Consider the following 14,845-nt stretch of genomic DNA (forward strand, 5'->3'; position numbering starts at 1 on the left):
ACGACTTTATTTCGTCCATCAGGGCGTAAATGTATCTCCCTAAAATACAGGTAGCCTTAGTATATTTTAAAGCCATGCTACATGACTAAAAAGCCTTTTTTTTATCAAATGTCCATTTTCTTAGAGTCTCTCTCTGAGGGCACAGCTGGAAATGATCCTGGGGCAGACCAGGCTGAACATGAAGCCTGAACCACTAGGCTTTCAGGAGTTGGAGAGGAAGCCTGGGTCAGCAGGAGACACTCGATATCTTCGAGCCACAGATCTGTTCACTGCCGAAGATGACAACAGCTTCTTCCAAATTTCCATGATTGGATCCAACAGAGCCTCATTAAAAGGCAGAAGTGGCTCTGCAGTAGTTGAGGCAGGATGCAACACTTCTGTTAAAATGTTCGGCTTAGGCTCAGACACCGGCAAAGGGAGGTCTAAAAAGTCAGCTGCTTTCCTGATGACTGAATGAAATGTTGCAGCCTCCTCCGTATACTCTCCAGGTGATGACAAGTCCCATTCTGGAGAGGTGTCCAGACCACTAGCCGTGTCTAATCCATGGAGATCTTCTCGCGATTCCTCAATCTCTCCTTCCTCTATTGCCTGTCTCCAATATTCTTGTTCCTCAAGGAGGCGAAGAGCAAGCCTCCTCGAATGTAATCTTTCCTCAATCCTCGGCGTCGACATGGCTTCAGCAGACGTTGAAGCTTGACGCCGCTCCTCGGATCCATCAGACGCCGGATCCAACGCCGCCATGGAATTTCTTCGGTGCCGAACGAGGAGAAGGGCGGACAGAAGACTGTTCCGGCGCCAGAACCACAGGTCTACTCGGCGTCACTGGCTGAGATGCTGACGCCACAGGCGCCGACGCCGAGCCCACATTTCCAATGGGAAGGAAGGGCATAAAAGGTGCCGGTCGTAACGGAGCCGGAGCACCCATATTGAAGGCCAAAGGGCCCGAAGGACCAGCCGGTCCACCACCTGGAGCCATCTGCTGAAAAATTGAGAACATCGCATTCAAGAATGCGGAACTGTCGGCTCCAGGGGTCGGGAAAGTCGGGTACTGAGGAGCCTGGGTTGGAGGCGACATTGACGCCGGTCCCGATGTCTGCAAAGCTGGAGAAAACTCTTGACGCCGAGGAACCTCGAATACAGAAGGAGGATTCACAGGCGACGTCGGCGAAGTCGGGGATGTCGGGGATGCCAACGGCGTCTGCGGTTGGGGAGAGATGGTGGGACTCACTTCCCATGTCTTCCGGGGTCGAGTTGAAGGTGACCTCCATCGCGATCTCTCCCTACTCGACCGGCGTCGAGATTCTCGACGGACCCGGAATCATGATGATGCAGATGCGACTTCTGTTCGGAGAAGATGACTTGCGATGATGTCTTTTCTCTTTTTTCTTCGATTTTGCCAAAAAGAGCTTTGCCTCACGCTCCTTTAAGGCCTTTGGATTCATTCGTTGACAAGAGTCACATTTGTCAATGTCGTGGTCGGAGCTAAGACACCACAAACAGTCAGAATGTGGGCCCGTAACCGACATTTTACCATCGCACTCATTGCAGGGCTTGAATCCAGATTTTCTTTGCAACATTTTAACTTGTCTCAAAGAGAAAATAGCAATATTAACTGTAACTACGTCGAGTAGTAACACTAGCTCCCTCGAAGAATAACCGTTGTTCGAATGGCACGGAAAAAAGGGAACTGACGTCGGCACGTCGGCGAGGACCTCTTATTACCTGTATGACGTCAGACGGCGTCGCGTGGGCAATTGTGACGTCCTCGTCGACGTGCAGAAGCTAGGAAGGAGATTTCCGTTGAATGCTGGCGCAAGGGGAGTATTCAATAGGTGAGGAATCCACAGGTAGTTGTATCCATCAGAATACTCCAAGCAGTTCATTGTGCAGACTGATGCCTCTGAACATGGGATAGGGGCAGTTTTGTCCCAAACAAATGATGATGGCCTTGACCAGCCTGTTGCTTTCATTAGCAGGAGGTTACTCCCCAGGGAGCAGCGTTGGAGTGCCATTGAGAGGGAGGCCTTTGCTGTGGTTTGGTCCTGAAGAAGCCGAGACCATACCTCTTTGGCACTCACTTTGTAGTTCAAACTGACCACAGACCTCTCAGATGGCTAATGCAAATGAAAGGTGAAAATCCAAAACTGTTGAGGTGGTCCATCTCCCAACAGGGAATGGACTTTATAGTGGAACACAGACCTGGGACTGCCCATGCCAATGCAGATGGCCTTTCCAGGTTCTTCCACTTAGAAAATGAAGACTCTCTTGGGAAAGGTTAGTCCCATCCTCTTTCGTTTGGGGGGAGGGGTTGTGTAAGGAAATGCCTCCTTGACATGGTTACCCCCTGACTTTTTGCCTTTGCTGATGCCAAGTTTTGATTTGAAAGTGTGCTGAGGCTTGCTAACCAGGCCCCAGCACCAGTGTTCTTTCCCTAACCTGTACATTTGTCTCCACAATTGGCACACCCTGGCATCCAGGTAAGTCCCTTGTAACTGGTATCTCTGGTACCAAGGGCCCTGATGCCAGGGAAGGTCTCTAAGGGCTGCAGCATGTCTTATGCCACCCTGGGGACCCCTCACTCAGCACATACACACTGCTTGCCAGCTTGTGTGTGCTGGTGGGGAGAAAATGACTAAGTCGACATGGCACTCCCCTCAGAGTGCCATGCCAACCTCACACTGCCTATGGCATAGGTAAGTCACCCCTCTAGCAGGCCTTACAGCCCTAAGGCAGGGTGCCCTATACCACAGGTGAGGGCATAGGTGCATGAGCACTATGCCCCTACAGTGTCTAAGCAAAACCTTAGACATTGTAAGTGCAGAGTAGCCATAAGAGTATATGGTCTGGGAGTCTGTCATACACGAACTCCACAGCACCATAATGGCTACACTGAAAACTGGGAAGTTTGGTATCAAACTTCTCAGCACAATAAATGCACACTGATGCCAGTGTGCATTTTATTGTGAAATACACCCAGAGGGCATCTTAGAGATGCCCCCTGAAAACATACCCGACTTCCAGTGTGGGCTGACTAGTTTTGCCATCCTGCCACACACCAGACATGTTGCTGGCCACATGGGGAGAGTGCCTTTGTTACTCTGTGGCTACTAACAGAGCCTGTACTGGGTGGAGGTGCTTCTCACCTCCCCCTGCAGGATCTGTAACACCTGGCGGTGAGCCTCAAAGCCTCACCCCCTTTGTTACAGCACCACAGGGCATCCCAGCTAGTGGTGATGCCCGCCCCCTCCGGCCACGGCCCCACTTTTGGCGGCAAGGCCGGAGGAGATAATGAGAGATACAAGGAGTCACTGGCCAGTATGGACAACCCCTAAGGTGTCCTGAGCTGAGGTGACTGACTTTTAGAAATCCTCCATCTTGCAGATGGAGGATTCCCCCAATAGGATTAGGGATGTGCCCCCCTCCCCTCAGGGAGGAGGCACAAAGAGGGTGTAGCCACCCTCAGGGCTAGTAGCCATTGGCTACTAACCTCCCAGACCTAAACACACCCCTAAATTGAGTATTTAGGGGCCCCCAGAACGAAGCAAGACAGCTTCCTGCAACCTGAAGACGAAGAAGGACTGCTGACCTGAAGCCCTGCAGAGAAGAAGGAGACACCAACTGCTTTGGCCCCAGCCCTACCGGCCTGTCTCCCCACTTCAAGAAAAACTGGAACAGCGACGCGTCCCCCAGGGTCCAGCGACCTCTGAAGCCTAAGAGGACTACCCTGCATCTAAAAGGACCAAGAACTCCCAAGGAAAGCGGCCCTGTTCCACAAAGACTGCATCTTTGCAACAAAGAAGCAACTTTTAAAGACCACACGTTTCCCGCCGGAAGTCTGAGACTTTCTACTCTTCACCCGACGCCCCCGGCTCGACCTGCGGAGAACCAACACTACAGGGAGGACTCCCCGGCGACTACGACCCTGTGAGTAGCCAGAGTTCAACCCCCTGAGCCCACACAGCGACACCTGCAGAGGGAATCCAGAGACTCCCCCTGACCGCGACTGCCTGCTTTAAAGAACCCGGCACCTGGGAAACACACTGCACCCGCAGCTCCCAGGACCTGAAGGATCCGAACTCTAGTGCAGGAGCGACCCCCAGGTGGCCCGCTCCCTTGCCCAGGTGGTGGCTACCCGGAGGAGCCCCCCCCCCCCCTTGCCTGTCTGCATCGCTGAAGAGACCCCTGGGTCTCCCATTGAAACCTATTGCTAACTCGACGCCTGTTGCACTCTGCACCCGGCCGCCCCTGTGCCGCTGAGGGTGTAGTTTTTGTGCTGACTTGTGTCCCCCCCGGTGCCCTAAAAACCCCCCTGGTCTGCCCTCCGAAGTCGCGGGTACTTACCTGCTGGCAGACTGGAACCGGGGCACCCCCATCTCTATCGAAGTCTATGCGTTTTGGGCACCACTTTGACCTCTGCACCTGACCGGCCCTGAGCTGCTGGTGTGATAACTTTGGGGTTACCCTGACCCCCCAACGGTGGGCTACCTTGGACCCAACTTTGAACCCTGTAAGTGCTTTACTTACCTGAAAAACTAACAAATACTTACCTCCCCCAGGAACTGTCGAATTTTGCAGTGTCCAATTTTAAAATAGCTTATTGCCATTGTTGCCAAAACTGTACATGCTATTGTGATGATTCAAAGTTCCTAAGATACCTGAGTGAAATACCTTTCATTTAAAGTATTGTTTGTAAATCTTGAACCTGTGGTTGTTAAAATAAACTAAGAAAATATTTTTCTTTATAAGAACCTATTGTCCTGGAATTGTCTTTGAGTGTGTGTTCCTCATTTATTGCCTGTGTGTGTACAACAAATGCTTAACACTACCCTCTGATAAGCCTACTGCTCGACCACACTACCACAAAATAGAGCATTAGAATTATCTCTTTTTGCCACTATCTTACCTCTAAGGGGAACCCTTGGACTCTGTGAATGCTATTTCTTACTTTGAAATTGTGCATACAGAGCTAACTTCCTACAACGCCTGACTGCCAGAATAACATTACAGACTTTGGGAGGAAGGCTGAAAGCTGTCAACTGTCACCGCTCAATCTCCACGCAAGAAGGTTCGGGTGGAGGGCCCTCCTCTGCTGCTGCAATAGAAGGTCTGCCTGAAAGGGCAGCCTGATCGGAAGAGTGATTCTTATGTTGAGAAGCTCAGAATACCAGACTTTCTGTGCCCTGTTCAGAGCCACAAGGATGGCTTGGGCCCAGTCATTCCTGATGATCCTGAAAACTCTGGGCAGAAGTTGTATGGGAGGAAAGGCATACGGGAAGCTTGAACTCCACTCGAGACAAAAAGTGTCTCCGAGTGATAGCAGTCTCGGAAATTCCAAAACGCAAAACCACTGACATTGTGTATTCTCTATGGAGGTGAACAGAATTAATTAAGCCTCTCCCCACTGCTGAAAGAAGCCTTGCGTTTTCTCTGGGTGGAGACACCACTCATGATCCGCTAGACATGGGCAGTTAAGTTCATCTGCACTGGCGTTCAGATAAACTGCTAGGTGTTGAACCACCACGGTTATGCCCTGGTGTTCAAGCCACATCCAGCTGTGCAGAGCTTCTTGACAGAGGGTGCACGACCCCCACCACGCCCTGCTTGTTGCAGTACCACATGGCGGTGGTGTTGCCCATGAACACCTGCACTATCTTTCCCTTGCTAGAGGGAAGAAATGCTTTCAACGCTAGCTGGATCGCTCGGAGCTCCAGCAAGTTGATGTGGAGTCCACATTTCGCTGGAGACCAGACTCCTTTGATCTCCACCTCTCCCAGATTGCCTCCCCAATCCAGGAGTGATGCACCTGTCACTACTGTGAAATCTGGTTTGAGAAGACACAGGAGCCTGCCTCTGACCCAATCATGGTTCGTTAGCCACGACTGCAGGTCATTTGCAGTTCCCTTCGAGATCTGGACCATGTCGGGGAGATTACCCTGATGCTGTGTCCATTGGAACCTCAGGTCCCACTGCAGAGCCCGCATATCCCATTTGGCATGTATCACTAGCAGGATGCAGGAGGCGATAATGCCCAGGAGCCTCAGAGTCATTCTACCGAAATCCAAGATAGAGACTGAAACATCAGTGTCATAGCCTGAACTCACTGCACAGGAGGATAAGCCCAAAACTGCACTGTGTCAAGAACAGCTGGATGAAAGGGAGTGTCTGAGAAGGAGTCAGGTGTAACTTTGGTATGTTTATAGTGAACCCCAGCAAATGCAGGAGGTCCGCCATAGTCTGGTGTAGGGAGATGACAGTCTGGGGTGAGCCCGCTTTCAACAGCCAGTCGTCGAGACAGGGGAGGACTGAAATTTCTAATCTCTGCAGGTACGCTGCAACTACTGCCATCACCCTGATGAACACTTGAGGGGTGCTAGTAAGGCCAAAGGGGAACACAGTGAACTGAAAGTGCTTGTGGCCTGCCTTGAACCACAGGTCATACATCTGTGGGCAGGCAGATTGGAATATGGAAAAACATGTCCTGCAAATCCAATGCTACAATTCAGTCTCCTTGGTCTAGAGCAAACAAGACCTGAGCCAAAGTGAGCATCCTGAATTTCTCCTTTATGACGAAGAGATTGAGAGTTCTGAGGTCTAAGATAAGCTGGACCCCCTTGTTCTTTTTGGGTACTAGAAAGTAGCGGGAATAGCAACCACTGGCTACTTCTTATATCGGAACCCTCTCTATGGCTTCCTTGGCCTAGAGTGCCGTGACTTCCTTGTGGAGAAAAAAAAGGTGATCATCTATCAAGTGATCATGTGTTGGGGGTATGGAGGAGGGGAGGATTCAAAGGGGAGGGACTAGCCCCGACAAATGATCTGCAAGACCCACCTGTCCAATGTAATGGACTGCCAGTGACAAGAGCTTGAGAAGCTTGCACCGGACGGTGGCTGGCACAGGGTTGGTGTGGTGGCATGTTCCTTCCGTATCTACAAAAGGTGCGAAAGGCAGACTGGGGACATATGGTCACTGAGCAGAACCAAGGACTTGGTCGTAGCTGCAAGTCCTGAAAGCGTGTGCTGAGTCTGCCTTCTCTGTGAACAGATGAGCACCATCAAATGGCGTATCCATAAGGATTGCCTGGATATCTCCCAGAAAGGCAGATGTCTTCAGCCAGGCGTGATGTTGAAGCACCACTGTCGAAGAAAACGCTCAGCCGAGCGAGTCAGTCATTTCCAAACCACACCTGATGGTGAACTTAGCTGCATCTCTTCTGTCCTTGAACACTTGGGAGAGAAAGGCCCGGCCCTCCTCCGGGACCTGTGGCAGCATTTGCGCAACCCTGTCCTAGAGTGTGTGGGAGTAGCAGCCCACAAGGCATTTTGTGTACACCAATCGCAATGCTAGGCTGGTGGAAGAAAACATTTTCTTCCCTAAGGTATTCAGCCTCTTGAATTCCTTGTCCAGGGGAGTGGCTGGGAACACACCATGGGAAGTGGAAGCGTGGACTACAAGCTTTCTGAAGTGAGGTGCTAGGTGAGGAAAGATGGGTCCCCTGGAGCAGGGCTATGGCGGCGGGCGATTGTCCTATTCACTAGAGCCCCTGTGCTGGGCTGCGACCAGGACCATCTATAGGAGCTTTGATAAAGGGGAGCAGGGGTTCAGAAGAAGTAGCTCCGGGCTGAAGCACTACTATCAAGATATTAGCCTTATCTACTACCGTGGGTAGTTCGAGGTCAAGGACCTCCGCTGCCCGCTTCACCACCATTGCATAAGATTCTCCCTCCTCTGTAGCCACTATACGGGGAGAAAGCAAGCCAGTATCTGGAGAGGTATCCAGTCCACTGGCATCTCTCAGTTCCTCACACCAGTCCATTGACTCCTGTCCTTCCAACTGGTATTCTAAAGGGTCCAGTGACACTGATTGCTAGCCCTTCAGAATAGGGCTCAGGGGGCATACTAGGACCCATGAGTCCTGACGGTACCGGTACTGTGGTTGAGTGAGCGATGTCGTTCCGTCTCAGAGTTGTCTGGGATCAGTATAACGCTGGCCCCAGAGCAGCACAATTGTGACTGGAGTTGGGGGAAGGTCCCGATGGCACGACTGACGCCGGTCCAGATCTGAGATCGGATCCACAAGGGCCCACTGGAGCCGAAGCTGAAGCTGCAGAACCTGATGGGGCCTTCTCTGACTCCGCGGGCCTGAAGGCGGTCCGGAGGGGTCAGCCCACTCAAATATGTGGAACATGGCCTTGTAAAACCCCTTTATCTGAGCAGGTGTTGCTAAGGCTCCCAGAATTGCAGGGTGGTGCAAAGCCGATGCAAAGTCGACTAAGGTGACGGCTCCACAGAGCAGTGTTGGGAACACCGATGTTCCTTCCTTGTTGCGTTGGTAGGCGGACGAGAAGTCAAAGCACGCTTCGATTTCTTATGCCTCTTCCCCGAGTGCCCTGAGGACTCTGAGTGGAACAAAGAGGACTTGGGGCTCCTGGAGCAGTCCAACGACCTTCTCATCAATCAGGACCGAGACCTATGAGGAGTTGCGGGACGTGGTGTCGACTGACGGGCTGCTAGCAACTTCAGGGACTGCTCCCTCAAAGCCTTCAGTGTCATGGACTGGCATTCCGAGCACAACACCATAAACAGACCAAACGGGGTCTGTAACAGACACTGAGCAGTGACAGATGGCACACAGCTTAAATCCTGTCTTCCTCAAAGACATCCACGGCACACCGAAAAAAGATTTCGACAAAACGTCAAAAAAATTCTGTCAAGAACCGACAGGGGTAGCTCTTCTCTGGATCAGCGATAAATGGCGTAGAAAGAAAAGAAATGACATCCGTTCACCGAGCTGGTGCATATATAGGGGACAGTGACGTCACTTCTGGCATGTACAATGACGACGCACAGAATAGATCAAAACCACCTACTGGCACACAGGGGTAGTGCTTACGAAAAATCTTCTGGATCCAGTCTGACGCCTGGGAAATTCATAGGTAAGGAATATGTGACCAGATCTCTCTAACAGATAGAGGTTTACACACAAAATGCAATTCAAGATACATTAAGGAAAATGTTCTAATTGAGGTTTGAAAAATGCTTTTGATGCTGCTTAACAATGAACCATTATCCATCTACCCTTTGCATTATCACTGTTTATTAAATACCTGCTGAAGGAGTTGTGAGCTGCATCACTGTGGATTTATTCTCCTGCCTTTCTGGGGGAAGTACCCAAGGTGTCCGATGAGGCCGGGACTCCACCTTCACATTGTATTGCGTGCTGGGCCTCAAGTTCCGTAAGACATACCAGTAGGTTCCAGCCTTTGTCAGGCCACACTCTTCCTCATTGAGGTACACTGCATGTGCGTAATTGCTATTGCTGGGTTGCCAGGTGATCTCAGCAGACGTGGCAGTAAGGCTTCGAACTCTCAAGTGAGCAGGTGCAATGGAATAGCCACTTCCCACTAGAAGTGTACAGCGCCATCTATCAGAGTTGCCATTCTCAGTCACACTCTGTACAGAGACACGATATACCTTTGTTTTTAGATCAAGCTTTTCCAGCAAGGCTTTGGTTGGTGATCCACATTGCACATTTTGGCGCAATTCTGTATCCAAGTAAATATTGTAACTTTGAATACTCCCACAACCAGCGGGAACTAGGGGCGGCTCCCAGCCCACAACAATGCTCCTTGCCAACTGCTTGATGAGTGTAAGCTTTCTAGGGTAAGGCACTGCTGAAATATCAGTTTGCTCATTACTGCTTCTTGGCAAGCCACTCAAAAGTGGGCTTAAGCTTCCTTCCTCTTCCTCAGGGAGATTGCTCCTTTCCACACTACAGCTACTAATAAAGCTGGTGTCCTGAAAAGAGCTGTGAGACAATTCACTGACTTCAGGAGGCTGGGCAGTCATCAGGTCATCATCGGAAACGCGTTCCACGAAATTTGAAGGGACCAGGCCACGTCTGCCATCCATAAGTTCTCCTATTGGTACAAAAGTACAACAGTTAGTCCTCATACTTAATCCAGAGTACAACTGTAAAATATAACATTCAACTACATGTCACATACGTATCCAACAACTGACCTTAGCACAGCTTATTAAAATTCATAGATATCATTGACGGCAACATAAAAAGATGTATAAACCAACTTACTCCTAGATGTAACATTACACAACAAGGTAACTTACCTATATCACAGGTCTCCAGAAAAAATGAATTAAAAACATACTTTTATGTATGTATTTAACCTGCAACCCGCCCCACCAGTAGCTTAAGAAAGGGCACAGAGAATGTAACAAACAGGATGAAGCCACACATCTTTATTGTTGAAAGATGCAATGAGAAGTCATCTGAAAAAAGTGAGCTACCAATTTTTCCAACAAAGCGTTTGCCTTAACATCTAAATCCAGGAAATAGGAAATTACAAATGAATGATGAGAAGATGGTGTCATAATCTTTTCAGCAAGATCACTCCACCCACCAGTCAGGACAGCCCCTACGGTGCCCTGAGCTGAGATGACCCCTGCCTTTAGAAATCCTCCATCTTGAATTTGGAGGAGTCCCCCAATAGGAATAGGGATGTGCCCCCCTCCCCTCAGGGGGTAGCCACCCTCAAGGACTGTAGTCATTGGCTACTGCCCCCCAGACATAAACACACCCCTAAATGTAGTATTTAGGGGCGAACCGGAACCCAGGAAATCAGATTCCTGCAACCTGAAGAAAGAAGAAGGACTGCTGACCTGAAAGCCCTGCAGAGACGACAGAGACACCAACTGACTTGCCCCCAGCCCTACCAGCCTGTCTCCAGACTCAAAGAACCTGCACAGCGACACATCCAGCGGGACCAGCGGCCTCTGAGGACTCAGAGGACTGCCCTGCACCTAAAGGACCAAGAAACTCTTGAGAACAGCAGCACTGTTCAGAAACTGCAACAACTTTGCAACTTTGAAACAACTTTAAAGAGACTCTCACTCTCGCCAGAAGCTTGAGTCTTCACATTCTGCACCCGACGCCCCCGGCTCGAGTCCAGGAAAACCAATCACTCCCAGGTGACTCCAACGACGTGGAGACCCTGAGTCGACCCCCCTGCATCCCCACAGCAACGCCTGCAGAGAGGATCCAGAGGTTCCCCCTGACCGCAACTGCATGGCAACAAAGGAACCCGATGCCTGGACCAAGCACTGCACCCGCAGCCCCAAGGACCGAGAGGAACCACCTACCAATGCAGGAGTGACCAGCAGGCGGATCTCTTCCTAGCCCAGTCGTGGCTGGCCCGAGAAGCCCCCCTGTGCCCTGCCTACATCGCCAGAGTGACCCCCGGGTCACTTGATTGCTTTCTATAGCAAACCCGACGCCTACTTTGCCTACGGCACCCGGCCGCCCCTGTGCCGCTGAGGGTGTGTTGTGTGTGTGCTTGTGTGTGTGTCCCCCCAGTGCTCTACAAAACCCCTCTGGTCTGCTCCCCGAGGATGCAGGTACTTACCTGTAAGCAGACTAGGACCGGAGCACCCCTGTTCTTCATAGGCACCTATGCTTTTTTGGGCCCTCCTTTGACTTTTGACCTCTGCACCTGACCAGCCCTGTGTTGCTGGTGCTGTGGCTTTGGGGTTGCCTTGAACCCCCAACAGTGGGCTGCCTTTGCCCAGGAGACTGACTGTGTAAGTGCTTTACTTACCTGAGAAACCTAGCCAAACTTACCTCCCCCAGGAGCTGTTGATTTTTGCACTGTGTCCACTTTTAAAATAGCTTATTGACATGTTACCCAAAACTGTGTGTACTACTGTTTTAAATCAAAGTTCTATACTTACCTGTGTGAAGTACATTGCATTTTATGTACTTACCTCAAATCTTGTGGTTCTGAAATAAATTAAGAAAATATATTTTTCTATATAAAAACTATTGGCCTGGAGTTAAGTCTTTGAGTGTGTGTTCCTCATTTATTGCCTGTGTGTGTACAACAAATGCTTAACACCACCCTCTGATAAGTCTACTGCTCGACCACACTACCACAAAATAGAGCATTAGTATTATCTAATTTTGCCTCTATCAATCTCTAAGGGGAACCCTTGGACTCTGTGAACACTATCTTTCACTTTGAGATAGCATATACAGAGCCAAAGTCCTACATCCACAAATCGAGAGAATCTACGATCCTTGCTGTTATCTGTATGATGTCCCCGAAGGAGCCTTGCATCTGTTTCCATTTTTTGTCGAGCTCTTCTTGTAGTGGGCGCTTCCAAAGGCGACAGTTGGGAATCAGATTGATACAGGAGGACATCATCCCCAGTAATGATTTGAGCTTTCAAACTAAAGAGACTTTCTTTTCTGAACTGCGCCTGCAAGGGTGATGAGTTTTAGTTGTCTTTCCTCCTCTGGGAACGCCTTTGTTTGAGTCGTGTCCAATATAGCACCCAGAAAAAAACTGTTCTTCTGGTAGGCTGAAGATGGGACTTCTCTCGATTGAGAGTGAGACCTAATTGTTTGAACATGCATAAAGTGGTCTTGAGAGAATAACGTAGAGACTGGATGCCGGAAGCCTTCAGTAACCAGTCGTCCAGGTGTGGGAATATTTTGGTGTCTGTAGCGCCTCAGATATGCTGCAACAGGGGCTAAGCACTTTGTAAAAATCCGGGGAGCGGATTGGAGTTCGAAAGGTAGCACTTTGAATTTAAAGTGGCGTCCGGCTACCATAAATCTTAAGAATTTCCTGTGCTTCGGGTGAATGGGTATGTGGAAGTAGGCATTGTGCAGGTCTAGGGAAGCCATAAAATCTCCTCTTTTGAGAAGTTGCAAAACATCCTTCAATGTTACCATGCGGAAGGACTGCTTCTTTAGATATTTGTTGAGCTCCCTCAGATGCAGGATGGGTCGCCACGGACGAGATTTCTTCCTGATTAGGAAGAAGTGAGAATAGAAGCCTCTTCCTTTTTGAGAATAAGGTACCGCTTATATCGCTCCTTTGGACAACATGACATCTATTTCCAGAAGGAGAAGATGTAGATGCTGTTAATGTACCCGGGAAGGCGGAGTCTCGGGGGGCATGCAAGTGAACTTTAGCAGATGACCATAAGTTATTATGTCCAGAACCCACTTTGTGATCTGACGCCAATGTTGGAGGTGATGTCTCAAAGAAGGAGAGGTAGCCGGCCCTTGGAGGCTGTCATTGTCTGCGGGAGGTGTCTTTAGATTGTCTCCCCGACTTTCCTCTGGGAGGAGGTCTGCTGTATGCCACCGCTGGAGGCTGTCTCTGATGATATTTGGGTCTGCAAGATTGGAATTGTGAGGAATAAGCTGGGTACCTGAATGATTGGTAACCACCTCAAAAGGAAGAGTGTCCCCTACCCCTGGCTCCTCAAAAGGGTGTGCGCTTATACTGCTGTGATCCTAAAGACCTGGCAGTATCAGTGTCTGCTTGGATTGTTTGAAGAGCGTCATCCACATGCTTGCCAAAAAGGTCTTGTCCATCATAAGGGAGGTCAAGAATTTCGGTTTGTACATCAGGTCGAACATTTGTGGCTTTAAGCCACCCTTGGCGCCTTAAGACAGCTGATCCAGCCAGGAGACAAAACCCATAGCGGCAATGTCTAATGCACCATCAATAACCTCTGCAGATGTGCGCTGACCTTCAATTATAATCTTCCTCACTTACGTCTTGCTAGAATCAGGAAGATCATCTACAGAATGAGAAATGTCCGACCATAGCTGCCTGTCATATCTTCCCAGGAGCGCCAGGGATATCGCAGCTCGGACCACAATGGCAGACATGGAAGAAATGTTTTTTCCAATGTTGTCACGGCGCCTAACATCCTGGTCTGGAGGTGCAGATAGAGGTGCTGAAGGGTTTCTAGAACGTCGCTGGGCAGCCTGAGAAACCACTGAGTCTGGTTTCAGATGTCCCACCAGGCAACCAGGGGCATCATCTGTCGCTTTATATTTTTTATCTAACTTTGGCAATACCGCTGGCACCGTAGCACGGTTATGCATCATTTTTAGTCCCTGATTCCATACGTGGTCTATAATAGGGATTGCTCTGACCACCTTCCTATGCGGTTCTTTAAAGTCGTATAAGAAGCAATTCTGCTGTGTGGATGGCATTTGGAGCTCAAATCGTGCAGCCGCTTTTTCTATTAAATTATGAAAAGATCCAATATCCTCCGGAGGGGACGCAACAGAAGTTGGCTCCGATGAAGGGGGTGCTGGGAGTACATAGTCATCCCATTCATCCTCCTCCGAAAGAACTTCTCCTTCTTCAGCCGCTTCGTCTGACGAAGCCTGGGCTTCTGGACTCTGTGGAGTTTGAGGAGGAATCTGCAGAGTAGCAGGGAGAACTAGAAGAGGCACTGGAGTACATGGTGCCATAACCACAGGAGTAGGATCCTTTGCAGACTGTGGATGGAAGCGCTCCCTATAATCCTCCAGCATGGCCTGTAGGTCAGAAACCAGACCAGAAGGTAAGCACACCATTCCTTGTCGTTGCGGGACTGGATCATAGTAATGCTGATTATATTAGGAGTCGTCATTGGAGTACTTCTGACATTTTACATGGAATTGTGATAGACTCCTGGCTACTCCAAATACTCTGTCTTGCTCTGATTCGTCATCATTGTCGCCATCTAAAAAGCGAAATGCCAAAAGTCTTGACCCCTTACTTGGTGATGTGACAGACAGTGTCAAATGAGTCTTTGAAAACCTCTTGAGAGGAGTATGCCCCACAGAGTGGTACGGAGGTAATGATGATGGTCTTTGCCGGAAACATTTTGACGGTCGACGAGAAAAAACCTGGTGTCGTCGACGGTGGTATCCATGATATCGTCGTTACTGGAAACATCGCTGACGGTGTGATTGATGACGATAGTACTGTCGACGCGAGTATCGTTAGAAGCGTCGTCGACTGAGGTGTCCTCGAC

General features: G+C 49.8%; 1 protein-coding gene across 1 annotated transcript in view; it reads right to left on the reverse strand.

Annotated features, from left to right (window-relative positions):
- The window catches only part of TSPOAP1 (TSPO associated protein 1), a 2,439,191-nt gene that overhangs the window by 805,937 nt on the left and 1,618,409 nt on the right, over window positions 1-14,845 (reverse strand). The window contains exon 17 of the mRNA XM_069226865.1: window positions 9,106-9,918. Within this exon, the coding sequence (XP_069082966.1) occupies window positions 9,106-9,918 (813 nt within the window). The remainder of the gene's footprint in view (window positions 1-9,105; window positions 9,919-14,845) is intronic.

Source organism: Pleurodeles waltl, chromosome 3_2 (assembly GCF_031143425.1).
Source record: "Pleurodeles waltl isolate 20211129_DDA chromosome 3_2, aPleWal1.hap1.20221129, whole genome shotgun sequence".
In the NCBI taxonomy this organism is placed as follows: Eukaryota; Metazoa; Chordata; class Amphibia; order Caudata; family Salamandridae; genus Pleurodeles; species Pleurodeles waltl.